At 45.9% G+C, this 19,618-nt stretch overlaps 1 protein-coding gene across 1 annotated transcript; it reads left to right on the top strand.

Moving 5' to 3' along the window:
• Positions 1–8,928: 8,928 nt before the first annotated feature.
• On the top strand, positions 8,929–18,077 carry ntn4 (netrin 4). The gene is made up of 2 exons (XM_063072103.1): positions 8,929–9,170; positions 17,524–18,077. The coding sequence occupies exons 1-2, from the start codon at positions 9,107–9,109 to the stop codon at positions 18,060–18,062; spliced, it is 603 nt and encodes a 200-aa protein (XP_062928173.1). The 5' UTR covers positions 8,929–9,106; the 3' UTR covers positions 18,063–18,077.
• Positions 18,078–19,618: the final 1,541 nt, after the last annotated feature.

The following is a 19,618-nucleotide window of genomic DNA, read 5'->3' as shown; positions in this document are numbered from 1 at the left end:
CAGTGTCCTGCACTCAGACATTGTTGCTTCCCACCCCAACAGTGTCCTGCATTCAGACATTGTGCTTCACACCCAGTCAGTGTCCTGCACTCAGACATTGTGCTTCCCACCCAGACAGTGTCCTACATTCAGACATTGTGCTTCCCAACCAGACAAGTCCTGCACTCAGACATTGTGCTTCCCACCCAGACAGTGTCCTGCACTCAGACATTGTGCTTCCCACCCAGACAGTGTCCTGCACTCAGACATTGTGCTTTCCACCCGGGCGGTGTCCTGCACTCAGACATTGTGCTTTCCACATGTGCTTTGCATCCGGACGGTGTCCTGCACTCAGACATTGTGCTTTCCACATGTGCTTTCCACCCGGATGGTGTCCTGCACTCAGACATTGTGCTTTCCACCCGGACGATGTCCTGCACTCAGTCATCGTGCTTCCCACCCGGACGGTGTCCTGCACTCAGACATTGTGCTTCCCACCCAGACAGTGTCCTGCACTCAGACATTTTGCTTCCCACCCAGACGATCTCCTGCACTCAGACATTGTGCTTCCCACCCGGACGGTGTCCTGCACTCAGACATTGTGCTTCCCACCCGGAAGGTGCCCTGCACTGAGACATCGTGCTTCCCACCCAGACAGTGTCCTGCACTCAGAGATTGTGCTTTCCACCCGGACGGTGTCCTGCACTCAGACATCGTGCTTTCCACCCGGACGGTGTCCTGCACTCGGACATTGTGCTTCCCACCCAGACAGTGTCCTGCACTCAGACATCGTGCTTCCCACTCAGACGATGTCCTGCACTCAGACATTGTGCTTCCCACCCAGACAGTGTCCTGCACTCGGACATCATGCTTTCCACCCGGACGCTGTCCTGCACTCAGACATTGTGCTTTCCACCCGGACGGTGTCCTGCACTCAGACATTGTGCTTTCCACCCGGACGGTGTCCTGCACTCAGAGATTGTGCTTCCCACCCAGACAGTGTCCTGCATTCAGACATTGTGCTTTCCACCCGGACGGTGTCCTGCACTCAGACATTGTGCTTTCCACCCGGTCTGTGTCCTGCACTCGGACATTGTGCTTCCCACCCAGACAGTGTCCTGCACTCAGACATCGTGCTTCCCACCCAGACGATGTCCTGCACTCGGAAGTTGTGCTTCCCACCCGGACGGTGTCCTGCACTCAGACATCGTGCTTCCCACCCAGACAGTGTCCTGCACTCAGACATCGTGCTTCCCACCCAGACAGTGTCCTGCACTCAGACATCGTACTTCCCACCCAGACAGTGTCCTGCACTCGGACATCGTGCTTCCCACCCAGACAGTGTCCTGCACTCGGACATCGTGCTTTCCACCCGGACGGTGTCCTGCACTCGAATATCGTGCTTTCCACCCGGACGGTGTCCTGCACTCGGAGTTGTGGTTTCCACCCGGACGGTGTCCTGCACTCGGAGTTGTGGTTTCCACCCGGACAGTGTCCTGCACTCGGAGTTGTAGTAGGTGCTGTTGGCTGCCTCATTCTTGATGAAATGAGGCCAACGACGGTGGCTGACCACAGCAGCTGTTCATTGAGAAGAGAAATCACAATCCACATGTAATGGGAAAGGAAAGGTCAAGGCTTGTTGTGTTCCAGTGTGCTGAGAGGTAGATTGTGCACAAGAGTGTCATTCAGGCCTCAAGTAACATGCTGATGAGATGGAATTGATTTTCTCAGAGGGGTCAAAGTGGTCACAGTGTTAAATATTCATGGCTCTATACAGGCAGGAGCACAACCATCATCTCAACTCGCCCATACTTACCAAGAAGTCTATCCCAGATAGTTCTATTTTCCTGTATTTAGTCTATTTCCCACCTACTGAGTGGTGAAAAGCTTTTGGCGGACTGGATGTGGAGAGGATGTTTCCTATGGTGGGAGAGTCAAGGACCAGATGACAGAGGGCCGTCCTTTTAGAATGGCGATTAGGAGGAATTTCTTTAGCCAGACAGTGGTAATCTGTGGAATTCTTTGCCACAGGCAGCTGTGGAGGCCAAGCCTGTATTTATATTTAAGGCAGAGGTTGATAGATTCTTGATTGGTCAGGGTATGAAGGAACACAAGGAGAAGGCAGGAGATTGGGGCTGAGAGGAATACTGGATTAGCCATGATGAAATGGTGGAGCAGACTCGATGGGCCAAATGGCTTAATACAGCTCCTTCATCTTATGGTAAACCTTTTATATCCATGCACCCGTTTAAATTTAACCTTTCAAATCTTGCAATCATATTCACCTCTACCACTTCCTCTGGCAGCTCATTCCAGACACCCACCATCTTCAGTGTGAAAAAATTGCCCCCATACCTTAAATCTCTGCCTTCTAGTTGTAGACTCCCCTGTCATAAGAACATTAGAAATAGGAGCAGGAGTAGGCCACCCGGCCCATCGAGCCCGTTCAACCTTTCAATAAGATCATGGCTAATCTGACCATGGACTCACCTCCACCTACCTGCCTTTACCCTATAACCCTTATGTCCACGACTATTTATACGCAGTAGAAAATCTGGGCACAGTGACCAAGATGCATCATAATTTGTCTACATCTGCCTTCCAGATTCCTTGCAATAGCCCACCTTTCAGTTTTTTTCCTACACTAAGATCCAGAGATCTCTTTGTAGTGATAATTCATGGTCTCACTCCATTTAAATAATAATTTGCTTTCTTCAGTCAATCTCCTTTGCAAAGTGGGTAACCTCATATTTTCTTTCTTTATCCTCCATACGCCAAATTCTTGCCCGTTCCCCTTTCACTTTGTAGGCCCTTGGTGAGCTGATCCTATTGAAACGTACTGAATATTGAAAGGCCTGGATAGAGTGGACATTAAGAGGATGTTTCTGAAGGGTGAGAGAGTCTAGGACAAGAGGGCGTAGCCTCGGAATAGAAGGATGTCCCTTTAGAACAGAGATGTGGAGGGTTTTTTTAGCCAGAGGGCAGTGAATCGGTAGAATTCATTGCAACAGGTAGCTGTGGAGTTATTGGTCATACTTAAAGCAAAGGTTGATAGGTTCTTTATAAGTAAGGGCATCAAAGGTTAAGGGGAGAAGGCAGAAGAATGGAGTTAGAGGGAAAATAAATCTGCATGATGTGGTATATTTGGATTTTCAAAAGGCTTTTGACAAGGTCCCACACAGGAGATTAGTGTGCAAACTTAAAGCACACGGTATTGGGGGTATGGTATTGATGTGGATAGAGAATTGGTTGGCAGACAGGAAGCAAAGAGTGGGAATAAATGGGACATTTTCAGAATGGCAGGCGGTGACTAGTGGGGTACCGCAAGGCTCAGTGCTGGGACCCCAGTTGTTTACAATATATATTAATGACTTGGATGAGGGAATTAAATGCAGCATCTCCAAGTTTGTGGATGACACGAAGCTGGGTGGCAGTGTTAGCTGTGAGGAGGATGCTAAGAGGATGCAGGGTGACTTGGATAGGTTGGGTGAGTGGGCAAATTCATGGCAGATGCAATTTAATGTGGATAAATGTGAAGTTATCCACGTTGGTGGCAAAAACAGGGAAACAGATTATTATCTGAATGGTGGCCGATTAGGAAAAGGGGAGGTGCAACGAGACCTGGGTGTCATTATACACCAGTCATTGAAAGTGGGCATGCAGGTACAGCAGGCGGTGAAAAAGGTGAATGGTATGCTGGCATTTATAGCAAGAGGATTCGAGTACAGGAGCAGGGAGGTACTACTGCAGTTGTACAAGGCCTTGGTGAGACCACACCTGGAGTATTGTGTGCAGTTTTGGTCCCCTAATCTGAGGAAAGACATCCTTGCCATAGAGGGAGTACAAAGAAGGTTCACCAGATTGATTCCTGGGATGGCAGGACTTTCATATGATGAAAGACTGGATGAACTAGGCTTATATTCGTTGGAATTTAGAAGATTGAGGGGGAATCTGATTGAAACGTATAAAATCCTAAAGGGATTGGACAGGCTAGATGCAGGAAGATTGTTCCCGATGTTGGGGAAGTCCAGAACGAGGGGTCACAGTTTGAGGATAGAGGGGAAGCCTTTTAGGACCGAGATTAGGAAAAACTTCTTCACACAGAGAGTGGTGAATCTGTGGAATTCTCTGCCACAGGAAACAGTTGAGGCCAGTTCATTGGCTATATTTAAGAGGGAGTTAGATATGGCCCTTGTGGCTAAAGGGATCAGGGGGTATGGAGGGAAGGCTGGTACAGGGTTCTGAGTTGGATGATCAGCCATGATCATACTGAATGGCGGTGCAGGCTCAAAGGGCTGAATGGCCTACTCCTGCACCTATTTTCTATGTTTCTATAGCAGATCAGACTCAATGGGCCAAATGGTTGAATTCTGCTCCTATATGTATGGTCTTATGGCTTCCTAATTTGCTAACACATCTACCTTGATAACATTATCACGTTTGTTTCAAATACTCTAGGAAACATTATTAAATCATTCATATACAATGCAATACTCCAGATGCAGACTAAATAGAGTTTTATAAAGTTCTTCCTTTTTGTATATTTGTAGAAACTGTTTTATATTATTTACTTATTTACTCTCATACTCTTTTAAGACATACTTTGCTGGTTTCTAAACATAGGTCAACCTCTGGTGAACCCCTAATACTTGTCCCACTGCTTGCCTTTCAGTTCGATATCAATCTCAGCGCTCCTCCATTGTAGCATCCTTCAAAGGAGCTTCCTTATGGACCTACTTGTACCAGTTGCAACCAAAGAGAGTTTGATACACATGCAAGTTGCCAAAGCTGGAAATTCTTTTCATTCCTTACCAGTCACACCCATACCACAAAAATTTCCCAAGATAAAGTATATAATTAAGAACATAACAAACAAAAGCATGAGTAAGGTCATAATCCCCTTCAAACCTGCCCCACCATTCAATAAGGTCATGGCTGACCCTGTGCCCTGTCCACCTTCCTGCCTGATCTCCATGTCCTCTGACTGGCATCTAAAAATATCTCTGAATGTATCCCGTGACTGGGCATTCATTGCTCTTTGAGACAGAGATGCTGTATCTCAATCCTAAATGGCCAAGCTTTTATCTTGAAACAGTGCTTCCTAATTCATGATACTCTGCTAAGAGGTTCCCAAACTGGGGCCCGTGGACTCCTTGCTTAATGGTATTGGTCCATGGCATAAAACAAGTTTGGGAACCCCTGCTCTCGCTCGAAGAAAAAGGCTCTACCATCTACCTTGCTGTTCTCTCAGAATCTTCCTCAATGAGCCTCAGTATTCCTAAGTACCTCTCAGGGCAGCCATGTCTTGATTGTGTACACCAGAGAGCTTGGCTGTCTACTGTATCAAAAACCTTTGTCACATCTATGAAAGCCAAGTACAAGAGCACAGTCTTATCATCACGAACACTACTGCCAGAAAAACAAATACAAGGCATCTCAGCAGCTCCCCCAATATTAACAGTGGCATCTCATTTTCTATGTCACCGTCCAAGCTGGGAACCACTATAATGTAAATATCACAAGATCCATGATTGCCATAGTTGACTGCCGGACAGATCATTGCCTGATCTGTTCTGCCAAGTCTATCAGACTCATTAAAAACAGGACAGCTTCATAAGAAGTCCTCATCGAGAGGTCACTTTTGTCCTCACATCAGATTCGGGAGTCTGCACAAACAGCTCTCCCCCACCCACGTGGCTTCACCCATCACCTTCTAGCCTGCCCTCCTTCCCCTCTCTCCAAATTTATTCCGGCACTTCCCCCCATCCTGATGAAGGGCCTCGGCCCAAATCATCAACTGTTTATTCATTCCCATAGATGCTGCCTGGCCTGCTGAGTTCATCCAGCATTTTATGTATGTTGCTCTAGATTTCCAGAATCTGCAGAATCTCCATGTGTATGATTTGCTGCTCCACTGCAAAGTCCTTCCAACGTATGCCTACCCTGAAGAAATTGAAAATCTTCACTGAGACCCTCTCTCATTGCTTCGCCTTGTGATCTCCGCTACCCTCCGACTTCGACCAGGGTCAGTATTACAGCCACTTTGTAATTGGTGAATAACAAGAGGTTGAAATGTGTAATAACAGAAATAAATAAACCTACCTCGTTATGATCTTGTCCTTTATCTTTTAACAGCACTGCACTTTCTCTGTAGTTACTACCTTCATTCCGTATGCTGTTACCGTATGGTAGTGTAGTGCTGGGTGTAACATCAGTATTCATCCCAGCTGCTTCTGCAAGGAGTTTGTATGTTCACTACGTAACTACATGGGTTTTGTCTGGCTGCTCTGCTTTCTTCCCACATTGCAAAGATGTACAGGTTAGCGCTGGTGATTTGTGGGCACGCTACATTGGCACCAGAAGCATAGCGACAGCTGGGGGCTGCCCAGCACAGTCCTCTCTGATTTGACGCAAACAATACATTTCACTGTATGTTTTAACGCACATGTGACAAATAATGTTAATTTTTCTCACTTTAGATCTTGTTCTAGCTTAATGCACTGGGATGTTACTGTCTTGTTATTCACCAATTACACAGTGGCTGTAACACTGACCCTGGTCGAAGTCGGAGGGTAGCGGAGATCACAAGGTGAAGCAATGAGAGAAGGTCTCAGTGAAGATTTTCGACTTCTTCAGGGTAGGCATACCTTGGAAAGACTTTGCAGTGGAGCAGCAAATCATACACACGCAGATTCTGCAGATTGCACCAAGGAACTTCAGGAAGGCAAAGTTGGGGGAACACATCCCTGTCGCCATTGAGAGGTCACAATGGAAAGGGAGAACAGTTTCAAGTTCCTGCGTGTGAACACCTATGAAAATTCATCCTGGGCCCAATGCAATGATGAAAACATGCCAGGCACTATATTTCATTAGGAGTTTGAGGAGGTCTGAAATGTCACCAAAGACTTTAGAAACTTTCTACAGACGTACCATGGAGAGCATTCTAAGTGGTTGCATCACCACCTGGTGTGGAGGGGCCAGTGCACAGGATCAGAAAGAGCTGCAGAGGTTTACAAACTGAGCGAGCTCCATCATGGGCACTGGTCTCCCCAGCACTGAGGACATCTTCAAAAGGCAGCATCCGTCATTAAGCACGCCCATCACCCCAGACATGCTCTCTTCTTGTTACTACAATCAGGAACCTGACAATACACACTCATTGTTTTAGGAACAGCTTTTTTCCATCCACCATCAGATTTCTGAACGGACAATGAACTAGCCCATGGACACTACCTCACCATTTTTGCTATCTTTTACCACTACTTATTGGATTCATTTCATATATACAGTGGATTCCGGTTAATTGGTACACACCAGGATCAGTTATTTTGGCCCAATTAAGCAGCTACACCAATTAGCCAAAGTTTCATGGAAATAGTTAAAAAACTACCATTTAACTAAGTAACTAATTAGGCATTTAAATGAAATACAGAACAAATTAGAACACTATTAATACTCCTACATTACTATAAAACTGTATTAGTTTTACTATCGATTTGTACTCCAGGAAGCGCAAAGCGCAAAATCAAATATTGCTGTGATGATTGTATGTTCTAGTATCAACTGTTTGGCGACAATAAAGTATAAGGTATAATGTAAAGTAGTTCCTAATAGTTATCAATGGAGGAATTAAGCGTATGCTGCCGTGTGCTTTTGATTGACTGTAAATGAACAAAATCAGCACATCCCTGAGCTCTGGGGGTAATTGTTGCTTTTCCCAGATCTTCAGGAGCAGGGCACGGGAGTGGTAGAGGAGTGCTGGCTCACCTTCCTTGGGATTCCCTCAAGGATTCCCTCAATTCCCTCAAGGATCTGCTGGGATTCCCTCAAGGCCAGTGGTGGTGCTTTACAGGGGTCCTGATGACATCATGGATATTCCTCCATAATGGGAGGTTGCCAATATGAAGGAATTCATGACTCTTCTCTCACAGGTCTCTGAAGGATTTGGTTAGATACCTCTAGTCCAGCAGTGCTATCCTGGTTAAGGAGTTCCTGAAAATGTTCTCTCCAGGGATCGTTGATATATCCCTTACAACTACTTCCCACGCTTTGAGCGCAGGGGTTTTAATCCGCAGTAACTTGGACCAGAGACTGGTGTGGTGTCACTGAAGAAACCTGTCCCGTCACCAGAGTCTGCTAGTCTCTGGAATTCCAGGGTTATCTCAGCTCACCAAGAATTCTTTAGCTTCCTCGCCCTGCTGTGGGCATTTGCCCTGTCTCTGGGGCAGGCTGCTTTTGGGCCTTGCTGCCAATGTCATTCCGCCAGGCTTTCTTTTCCTTGGAGATAATATCGTTATCATCAAACCAATCCTACTACTTTTTAACTCTCCCGCTAAAGGATAGTATTTCCCGGAGCCCGGCGGCCTGGGATCTTTAATCTGCCGGAGTTCGTGAACCGTTATGGGCAAACAGAAGTGTTGCTCTGGGCAGGTGGCGGCGGCGGGGGAGGTGGGATATATATTTTGGGAAAGGTGACCCCACCAATCTCGCAGAATTCCTTAGTGCGGTACAGGGTCTGAGATTAAACAACCCGAGTCCCCGTCAGCTGTTAAAATATGATGCCGTGGTCTGTAAGCCCTCCAGTTAGAGGTTCGGCTCCCGGAGCAGTGATACCCTGGCCCAACGGTAAGAGCGGAGCCCGGGGTGGGCGGAGGCCAGGAGAGAGAGAGAGGAGACAGAGACAGTGGGATGTTTGCAGGAAGCGCATGAAATAAAGAGCCATTCACACAGAAAGCCAGAACGCAGATGTAGAAGAAGGTAGCGCAAACTTGGGGGGAAGAGTTCCAGTTCGGGGGTGAGGAAAGAAGAGAAGGGATGTACTTAACTGATCATTGCCGGGCGCGAACTTTATGGGGAGAGAGGGAAAGGGTGGGGAATTGTGCAGAGAAAGAGGAGGGAGGGAGGGAGAGGCGAGTTATGTAGCGGGAGGAGGGGAGAAGAGCAGCGACAGAGAGGGAGGGGGAGCCAGGGAGAGGGAGGGAGGAAGGGATCGTTCTGTTGTCTGGAGCACGAAGCGGGGAACGGGAGGAAGACGGCGAGACCCGAGCGGCCCGGCTCCCGGGCTGCGGAGGATGCTGGATTGAATCTGAGCCACCGACTGTCCGTGACTACAGCGCTGGCCCCGAGGATGAACCGGCTGTGGTTGGCCGTCTCCGTGCTCCTGTCCCTGGGCTGCGAGCGTGCGACCGCCGGTAGGTATCCGCAGAGGGTCGGGGTGAGCGAGGTAGCGGCGCGGGCTCGACGCGGGTCTGCGAACGGAGGGTTGGCTCTAGCGGACTGACCGGTAGATCCGCACCAGGATCTCTGGAGCGGACGGTTCACAATAATCCGCCTGCAGGCTGCCCCAGTCCGAGCCCCGGCATCACTGGGAGAGGGTGGACTGCGGAGTAGGCAGACTGCCCACTCTCAGGGCAGTAACTGGACCAAGGAGATGGCATAGTGCCCAGTCGCAGGGCAGTAACTGGACCAAGGACAGGCACACTGTCCAATCACAGAGTGGTAACTCAACCTGGAAGAGGGCACACTGCCCAATCGCAGAGTGTAACTGGACCAAGGAAAGTCACAGTCCAATCACGGGGCGATAACTGGAGCAAGGAAAGGACGGATTGTCCTATCACAGGGCGGTAGTTGGACCAGGGAGAGGACTCACTGCCCAATCACAGGACGCTAAAGTGGACCAGGGTAGCGGACGTGCCAGTCTAGAGGGCAGAAGTCAGGGCTATAGGTAAACCAGAGAGAGAGAGAGCAACAGTAACTGGACTGGGAAGTTGGAATCCATCCCTTCAAAACTACCCCAGATTTAGGAGACTGGAACTGGATTGGAGGCAGCTAGATGACCATGTGAAGAACAGCTGTCTGACTAATCCCACTGGAGAGGGTACAGGTCTAACTGAGTTCCCCGTGTAAGTGGGGAGTAGACAGGTATAAATAATAATTCAGAAAGACTGACAACATTTAGAGGTTATAATATACAGTAAAACTGTTTAAGTCTCTGGTGAGACCCAATGCTTTCAGCACCTGGGACTGCAGCTTGGGATCTTTTATCAACTTTGGAAGGGATGCAGTGTAGTTTTCATAGACAGGTGCCCAAATCGTCAAATTCTGATGGTTGATTACACAGACAAGATCTTTATATCTGGAAGATTGGTGATGATCTAAATGATGTGTTTACAGTAACTGAAGACCAGCGAGGTAGAAAAGGAAATTGTTCCCTTTAGTGGAGAGGCTGGGCAGTGTTATCCTCAACAATGGATCTAGGTTGTTAGAGTGGTGTCGCAAAGTTCCAACTAAACATGAAGGATGGCGGACATTTGGAAATTTGTGGATGAAGGATTTAAAACTGAGATTACCAGATTATTTCAGGCACGTTATTTTAATCTCGTGTAGAAATGTACCACCTGTGGAGTTGTAGCAAGGCAAGGGTTAAGGTAATGTCCAGGCAAGGATAGTTTACAGATAGTGAGGTTTTTGCAGAGTGTATCCAGCTCCTATTTGCACAGCAGCAGACCACAGCCATTTCACATACTAAAACAAGGATGCCAAAGAAGGGTTCTAGCACGATACTTACTCTTGGTCAGTTGCTTCATTAATTTTGAAGTATTATTAGCCTTTGATGGAGATTCTATTGGCTGTTAATACCTGTATTACCATGATGTGTTTGTCGGTTGATCATATCAATTAAGGAATTTAAACAGACACATTGGTCAGTATCTGAATCCAGCTGGGCTATTCTATATAAGAATGGTATTTAATTTCAGAACAGTTTGGTGACAATGACCAAGCTGTTCACCTTGTGCACATGTAAATAAGGTGTTATTGAAAATGAGTGAGTTTTCAGAACCCAGTTAATCGGAGACAACACATCCACAACTGCCAGTGAGACAGGAGCAATGAGCTGAGATAGAACTGAGGTCTAGATCAGACGCAATCGAAATATCTGTGGGGGTGTGAACGATCCCCCTTGTTGAATGGCAACAAACTCAGCAATCAGTGAAGGATGGTACAGGACAGGGGTAGAAAGTCAATCAGTCTCAGGGCAATTAAGACTGGACTGGTGGTGGTAAATTGAACAAACACAAAAAAGTTAATAATATGACTAGATAAAGCAAAGTAGCCAGTCACAGATGGACAGTAACTGTTTTAGCTTGGCATGTTGTATCGACCAAGTGTGCAGGTTGGTAGCTAAGGAGATGATTCAACTTTAAGTAACTTAGTATTACTGTTAGATTTTCTTAACCTTGCAGATTTTACTTGGAATGGTAGTAATTAGAATCAGGCCTTTTTATATCTGATGCGTCTGGAATTTTTGCTGCTTGTCGGCAGCAGTACAATGCAAGACATAAAATCTATTACAACTTCCAATAAAAAATAGTAGTGCAAAAGTACAGCAAAAATAGCAAGATAGTGTTCAGAAATCAGATGGTGGAGGGAAAGAAGCTGTTGCTAAAGCATTGAGTGGGAGTCTTCAGACTCCTGTCCCTCCTCCTATCGAGAAGAGAGCATGCCCTGGGTAGTGAGGGTCCTCGGTGATGAATGCTGCCTTTTCGAGGCATCACCTTTTGAAGGTGAGTTGTAAGCAAGATGCCCGCAGGACTGAGCTTACAATCAGCTGAAGCAGATATAATGATCCCAGGAACGTAACTCAACGGCACTGCTTTGGCACAGAGTACCATGTGCAGAATGTGCACCTTGTGAGTATGGGTTTTGGTGATGTGTAGTGTTGAGACCATCTGACCAGTGGGATTACAGTTTGCTCCAGGGGTCTTCCTTGTAACTAAATCAGAGACTTAAAATTATAATTATCAGGTGGTATTACCCTATTGATAATTTATTTACTGAGTAAATTAACTTGACAAACATGGTAAGGCAGGTGGTGCACAACAGATTGTGCAGATGCCAAAGATCTTGACCAACACACACAAACTGCTGGAGAAACTCAACAGGTCAGGCAGCGTCTATGGAGGGAAATGAACATCATCAGTCCTGATGAAGGATCTCAGTTTGAAACTTAAAATTATTCATTTCAATGCATTGATGCTACCTGACTTGGGTTCCTCCAGCATATTGTGTATAATGGCAAGGTAGGTTATGTGTTCTTGCTGAAGTCTGAAGGAGCTGACAGAAACTGTGAGATCTAGACATAGAACATAGAATAGTACAGCACAGTACAGGCCATTCGGCCCACAATGTTGTGCCGACTCTTAAACCCTGTCTCCCATATAACCCCCCACCTTAAATTCCAACATATACCTGTCTAGTAGCCTCTTAAACTTCACTAGTATATCTGCCTCCACCACTGACTCAGGCAGTGCATTCCACGCACCAACCACTCTCTGAGTAAAAAACCTTCCTCTAATATCCCCCTTGAACTTCCCACCCCTTACCTTAAAGCCATGTCCTCTTGTACTGAGCAGTGGTGCCCTGGGGAAGAGGCACTGGCTGTCCACTCTATCTATTCCTCTTGTATACCTCTATCATGTCTCCTCTCATCCTCCTTCTCTCCAGAGAGTAAAGCCCTAGCTCCCTTAATCTCTGATCATAATACATACTCTCTAAACCAGGCAGCATCCTGGTAAATCTCCTCTGTACCCTTTCCAATGCTTCCACATCCTTCCTATAGTGAGGCGACCAGAACTGGACACAGTACTCCAAGTGTGGCCTAACCAGAGTTTTATAGAGCTGCATCATTACATCACAACTCTTAAACTCTATCCCTCGACTTATGAAAGCTAACACCCCATAAGCTTTCTTAACTACCCTATCTACCTGTGAGGCAACTTTCAGGGATCTGTGGACATGTACCCCCAGATCCCTCTGCTCCTCCACACTACCAAGTATCTTGCCATTTACTTGGTACTCTGCCTTGGAGTTTGTCCTTCCAAAGTGTACCACCTCACACTTCTCCAGGTTGAACTCCATCTGCCACTTCTCAGCCCACTTCTGCATCCTATCAATGTCTCTCTGCAATCTTTGACAATCCTCTACACTATCTACAACACCACCAACCTTTGTGTCGTCTGCAAACTTGCCAACCCACCCTTCTACCCCCACATCCAGGTCGTTAATAAAAATCACGAAAAGTAGAAGTCCCAGAACAAATCCTTGTGGGACACCACTAGTCACAACCCTCCAATCTGAATGTACTCCCTCCACCACCACCCTCTGCCTTCTGCAGGCAAGCCAATTCAGAATCCACCTGGTGAAACTTCCCCGGATCCCATGCCTTCTGACTTTCTGAATAAGCCTACCGTGTGGAACCTTGTCAAACGCCTTACTAAAATCCATGTAGATCACATCCACTGCACTACCCTCATCTATATGCCTGGTTACCTCCTCAAAGAACTCTATCAGGCTTGAAAGAACTCTATCAGGCTTGTTAGACACAATCTGCCCTTCACAAAGCCATGCTGACTGTTCCTGATCAGACCATGATTCTCTAAATGCCCATTTATCTCTAAGAATCTTTTCCAACAGCTTTCCCACCACAGACATAAGGCTCACTGGTCTATAATTACCCGGACTACCCCACTACCTTTTTTGAACAATGCAGCTGAAGAGAGTTGTGTTGCTCAGAGATGATGAGCTGGGGCTGAGCTACATCTTTTGAGGGTGGGGATGACTTAGTAATTAGAGGGGTAGATTGTTCCAAGAAGTAGGCACACCCCAAACTACAGAATAGATCATCCAAACAGGACAAGAAGGTATTATCACAATGAGACAAGTCTGCGATCTGGAAGATGTTATTGGTGACATCTCTGTGCTGACACTTGATGGGGCACCATTCATGTTGTTGGAGTGAAGGGGTTAGCACTGATACAGTTGCAGGGTCTGGTTGATTTGGTTCTCCACGGTCGCATGTGTGAGTCCCAAGGGCTTTGCATTCTGCCCAGTGGCACTAGGAAGGGCATCTCTCCCAAGGCTGGAGAGGAACATGGTCCATTTGTCATGGCTGTTGGTTAATGCACAGACATGGATCAGACTAAGTAGGTCGTTCATCTTAAGGAATGTGTACAGATCAAAAAGCAAAAACAAACGTAATAATCAATGGATTAGTATCTGAAGCGGGCATTCGATCAATCAGGGGCTCAGTATGTTGCTCAAAGACTCGTAAGGAAGAAACGCAGTAAAATCACCCGTTCTGGGGAAAGAGTGAGCTATTCTATTGGGAACATTTAATTTATACTGGGACCAGTGTCCAGAAGATTAATCAGAGGGTCAGGGTGTTTTGGTAAACAGGAAGCTGAGGACAAAGGACTAGGTAATGAAATGGGAATGGTAACCAGAGTGAAAGGAAAGGATGGGACTTTCAAACATTAGAGTAAACTGATGCCTTTGTCTCAGTGTGTGCAGCATTCATAACAAGATAAATTAAAAGAGAAATTATGTAATAGTCAGTGCAGACACATGGCAGCAAAGTGATTAAGGTAATAAAGGCAGCAAATAGGAAAAAAATGACCTCAGTAGTTTTCATTAATTTATTACTCCTACGTGTATTCTTACAACTATAAATGTGCCAAAATCATAATCGCTTTAAAAAATTTTTAAAGTAAGCTTACAACTTAATCACATTGGTTTGAGTAAACGGACTTTAGTACAGTACTCAGCAAGGTCCCTCGTTACAGGCTGATCCAGAGGGTTAAGACAAATAGGATCCATGGCAACTTGCTGGATTGGATTCAGACTTGGCTTGCCCAGAGAAGAGGTAGTGGCAGAAGTCTGTGACCCATGGTATTGCAGTGATCGGTGCTGGGACCCCTGTTATTTGTGATATAAGTCTATGATTTGGACAAAAATGTAGGTAGGCTGATTAGCAAGTTTGCTGTTGACATGAAAACCAGTGAAGCTGTGGATAGTGGTGAAGTTGGTCAAAGAATTCAACAGGATATAGACCAGCTGGAAATGTGGACAGTGAAATGGCAGATGGAATTTGATCTGGACAAATGTGAGGTAATGCTCTTTGGGTGGTTAAATGTAAGAAGAACGCAAAGTCCTTAGGAACACTAATGTACAGAGGGGTCTTGGTGGAAACTGAAATGAAACAAATTTATGGCTAGAAAAATACATGGTACACTCGAGATCAATTATTATCATTATTTAAAACATTCCAAATAAAATGGCTGTTTGTTTATCCCTGCTGGAGACCGTTTGGTTTGCAGTCCTGGGTATGTAAGAAATAGAAAGGGGATAGATCATTTGCTCTTCTCCCTAATTTAAAAGTATCATTGGTAGATCTCCAAAACCTGATGTCACTTCCCTGCATTAACACAAGTTTCCTACATCAACGTTATCATGTTGCAAGGACGTGGCTGTAGCAGGGGGGTGGGGGGGGGGGATCCAAGTGCTGGACACAGGCACAGAGGAAGGATCGAGAGGCGTTAGCACAGTCGTGAACGTGGAATAGGTATCCAGGAGAGTCTTGACACAGAGACGAGGTTCACGTAGAGAATTCAGGAAAACGATGCGGAACTTAGAACTGACAGTCCTAAAGAACCATGAAACAAGGTTACTCATACAAGAGTCGACCAACAAACTGGCAGCTCCTTGTTGTGATACAGGGATTTTAATCCTGCATTTACTGATAGAAGGCAGGTGTGTGTAATTAGTGGAACTGGGAATGATTGGAAATTAGATGAGGGGATTGAGGCCCAATTACTGAGGTAATAGCAAGGAAGGGAATTGCCAGACAACACCATGATATATCAAGCACCATAAGAATGTTACAAAGAAACCACCTCGCTGAAGATTCATTACCTATTGATTTAATGCTCCCTTTTAGTTCTGTTTGCCACAACTGTAGTACTTTTCCTGTGAAGGTTTTGAGCCTTAAGGGCATATACTGTATATATGCTGTATGTTTGTTGTAAACAATCTATTACTCTTTAAATGTAACACCTTTACTGCTTGTTCCCTGTCAAAACTTTTGATGGAGTTTTGCAATCTACTATTGCCAAATCATGTCAAATACTTTCGTAATTTGCCTTGTTTACATTTAAGCTCTGGTTTTAAATAATTTTCATTCTATAAGCCACTTAAGGGGAGGAATTATTACAGTATGGTATAATTTATAAGTTCTATTATAATAACGCTCCTCAACAGGCCTCTAACTTTAAGATTATTAGTTACCTGTTTCTCATCGTAAAATACTTGATCTAAATCACCCTGTACTTGGTTCTTCAGTTTACTGATGTGAAGGACCACCAATTAAACTGTGTCATCACACTTCATTTAATTTATACACCATACACCTAGATTCTAGTCCCCACAAATACAGTATTACTCTTGTTATGCACACCTCTACTGACTCTGCCATTTCCACCAGTGTTTGGGGGTGTTTAGGCAACTCCCACCAATGTTTCCTGCCTCTTGATGTTTAGTAGCTCAAGCCAAACTGATTCAACCCAGCCATGCAACATTGTCACAGCCCCTTCAGTCCTCCCCTTCTGCACTGACCAGTAATCATCTATCTACACCATTTTACCTCAAATCCCAGAAAATTACTCCCTTCCCCAAAACAACTATCCTGCCATTAACTATACTAGGGGCCATTTACAGTGTCCAATCAATTCTCAAAGTGTATGTTCAGAGGAAATCGGAGCAACCCAGGATGGCCCACTCATTTAGAGGGGAAACTTGCGAACTCCACCCCAGCACCACTGGAGGGTGCAATCAAGTCCGTGTCATGCAGCACGGAATTGGGCCCATTGGCTCAAATGGCGCATGCCAAACAAGATTCCCATTTGCCCACGTGTGGCCCATATCGTTCTAAACCAGGGATCCCCAACATGGGGTCCACGGACCTCTCGGATAATGGTAAGACTCCGTGACACAAAAAAATGTTGGGAAACCCTGCTATAAACCTTTTTCTAAATGTTGTTAATGTGCCTGTCTCAGCCACTTCCTCTGTCAGCTCATTCTGTTCCATAGAAATGGTTAGGCAAGTATATTAACTTTTACATGCAGTAACAAGGTTTAAAAGTTGACCGCTCTCCAGGTGGAAAATGTTGCCTTTCAGGTTGCTGTTAAATCTCTGCCCGGTCACCTTAAACCTATGGCCTCTAGTACCCTGGGGAAAAAGACTGTACATTCACCCTATTTATGCTCCTCGTACACCTCCATAAGATCAGCCCCCATCCTCCGAGATTCCAGTGAAAAATTTGGTCCCTCAAGTTTGAGCAAAATCCTCGTAAATCAACTCTGCATTCTTTCCTGCTTTTTGTCATCTTTCCTACAGCAGGGGAGGTGGTGGAAGCAGTCACAAGAGCAACGCTTAGACAGGAACATGAATAGCCAGGGAACACAGGAGAACAGAGCAAATGCAGACAGATGGGATTCATTTAAATGGGTGCCATGGTCAGTATAGACATTGTGGGCCGAAGGGCAGTGCTCCTATACTGTGGTCTGTGTTTCATGAGGAAGATACACGTTGCTCTATTTTCATTCAGCACTTTCCCTTTTTGAGTACAGCAGGAACTTTCTACTGTGCCTGTGGTAACTGCTGGGCTAGGCTGGATACTGACAGTAACCTGGAGCACCGTTTGTTTGCAGGATCACCTGGGGTGAGGCAGCACTGTGACTCCGGGGCCTGTAACCCCCGACTGGGCAACTTGGTAACAGCCAGACAGCTGAAGACCACCTCCACCTGCGGCGTCCGCTCCGCCGAGCTCTTCTGCTCCTACCCGAACCGGGGCTGCAAGGCCGAGGCCGAATGCGACAAGTGTGTCTCGGGCGGGAGCCCCCGTCACTCCCATCCGCCCTCCGCCATGACCGACTCCTCGTTCCGCTTCCCCGCTACCTGGTGGCAGTCGTCCCAGGGCAGCCACAGGGAAACCATCCAGTTAGACCTAGAGACACACTTCTACTTCACGCACCTCATCATGATCTTCAAGTCCCCCAGGCCAGCTGCAATGGTCCTGGAGAGATCCCAAGACTTCGGTTTGACTTGGAAACCATACAAGTATTTTGCCCAGAACTGTAGTGACACCTTTGGACTGCCTGACGACGTCCATTGGCCGGGGGCAATTTGTACGTCCAGATATTCCAGTCCATTCCCTTGTACCCGAGGAGAGGTAAGACCATTACCGTAATTATCATTGATACAGTACCCAGGGCCTCTGCTGGTACAGGTTATTGTTGTCATGGACATACATACACAGGTGCAAATGCCACAGGAGTTAGATTTTCTCAGCAGCAGCAACTCATGATGGGGACAAATATCATTTAATTGATTGTCTGCCGTATGCAGCAATGACAGATTAGAAACCTCCATTGAATGTGTGGAGAGTGAGGACCAGGAGGAGAGGAGGTGCGGGATGTAGATGAGATAGTCAGGGGTTCTGTCCATGATGGCAGAGGCATGTGTGTGGGTCCCCCTTCCATTCCATGACACATAACAAGATGCTGAATTACAATAACCAGACGTACAGTATCGTAGAGATTGATTTACTGGACTAGTAATGTAGAAACCCAGAAACAATTCAAATAACCATAGCTATGTTCCATCACTAAAGTGAGGACAATTAAATTATTTTAATGGATGATTTTGGGTTTAAAAACCTATTTTCAGCAATCATTATCGTTCACCATCAAGCCAGCGAGGGGAATCCCATTGAAACCTATTGAATTCCGGAAGGCCTAGATAGAGTGGATGAGGAGAGGATGTCTCCTATAGTGAGGGAGTCTAGACCAGAGGGCACAGCTTCAGAATACAAGGGTGTCCCTTTAGAACAGAGATGAGGAGGAATTTTTTAGCCAGAGGTAGTGAAACTATGGAATTCATTGCTACAGATGGCTGTAGAAGCCAAGTCATTGTGTATATTTAAATCAGAGGTTGATATGTTCTGGATTAGTAGGTGTATCGTAGGTGAAAGCAAAAGAACAGGATTGAGAGGGATAATAAGTCAGCTATGATTGAATGGCAGAGAAGACTTGATGGGTTGAATGGCCTAATTCTGCTCCTATATTTTCAAAGGTTTCAAAGGTCCATTTAATGTCAGACAAATGTATACAATATACATCCTGAAATGCTTTTGCTTATAGTCAAATGGTCGTTTCTCCATAGACAGTTGGGGTGCTGCCTGGTTCCACAATCTTTGCTGTATCTAGAACTGTAAGATTTTCTGGATAGCAACTGAATTGAATCAAAGTGTCTGGAGGCCACGCTGAGATGTTGAGCCCACGGGAGGAAATGGAGAAGGAACATCCGCTCAGTATTTCTCATTAGACGAGCTCGCAATGCCCCGGCCTTGTTCAGCATCACAAGCTGACCCCTTCTTTGTTGAGGATTGGGATATTCCTGGAGTCTCCTCATTTTAGTTCTTTAATTAGTCATCACAATTCATGAATAGGTGTCATGGGTGTTTGGAATGTGCTGCGGGGGGTGGTGTCGAGGCAGATACATTAGTGACATTTAAGAAACTCTTAGATAAGCACATGATTGATAGGGAATTGGAGGGCTATGTGTGAGGAAGGGGTTAGATTGATCTTAGGGTACAAATTTAGCATAACATGATGGATCAGAAGGCCTGTATTGTTCTGTAATGTTCTATGAATAGTGGACAGGATGCCCAGCATCTTGGACTTCCGACTTTCTCCCCACCAAAGTCCAGACTGTGAGTGCCAGGGTGCAGAAGTTCATAGGAAG

The sequence above is a fragment of the Mobula hypostoma genome, chromosome 20, assembly GCF_963921235.1.
Source record: "Mobula hypostoma chromosome 20, sMobHyp1.1, whole genome shotgun sequence".
NCBI lineage: Eukaryota > Metazoa > Chordata > Chondrichthyes > Myliobatiformes > Myliobatidae > Mobula > Mobula hypostoma.
Note: the sequence above shows the minus strand (reverse complement) of the source record. Positions and strands in the feature narration are given on the sequence as shown.

Excerpts from the sequence above, each read along its gene's own strand:
- ntn4 (XM_063072103.1), top strand. The coding sequence starts at position 9,107 with ATGAACCGGCTGTGGTTGGCCGTCTCCGTGCTCCTGTCCCTGGGCTGC. Across the intron at positions 9,171-17,523 it reads CTGCGAGCGTGCGACCGCCG|GATCACCTGGGGTGAGGCAG; the intron begins GTAGGTATCCGC and ends GTTTGTTTGCAG.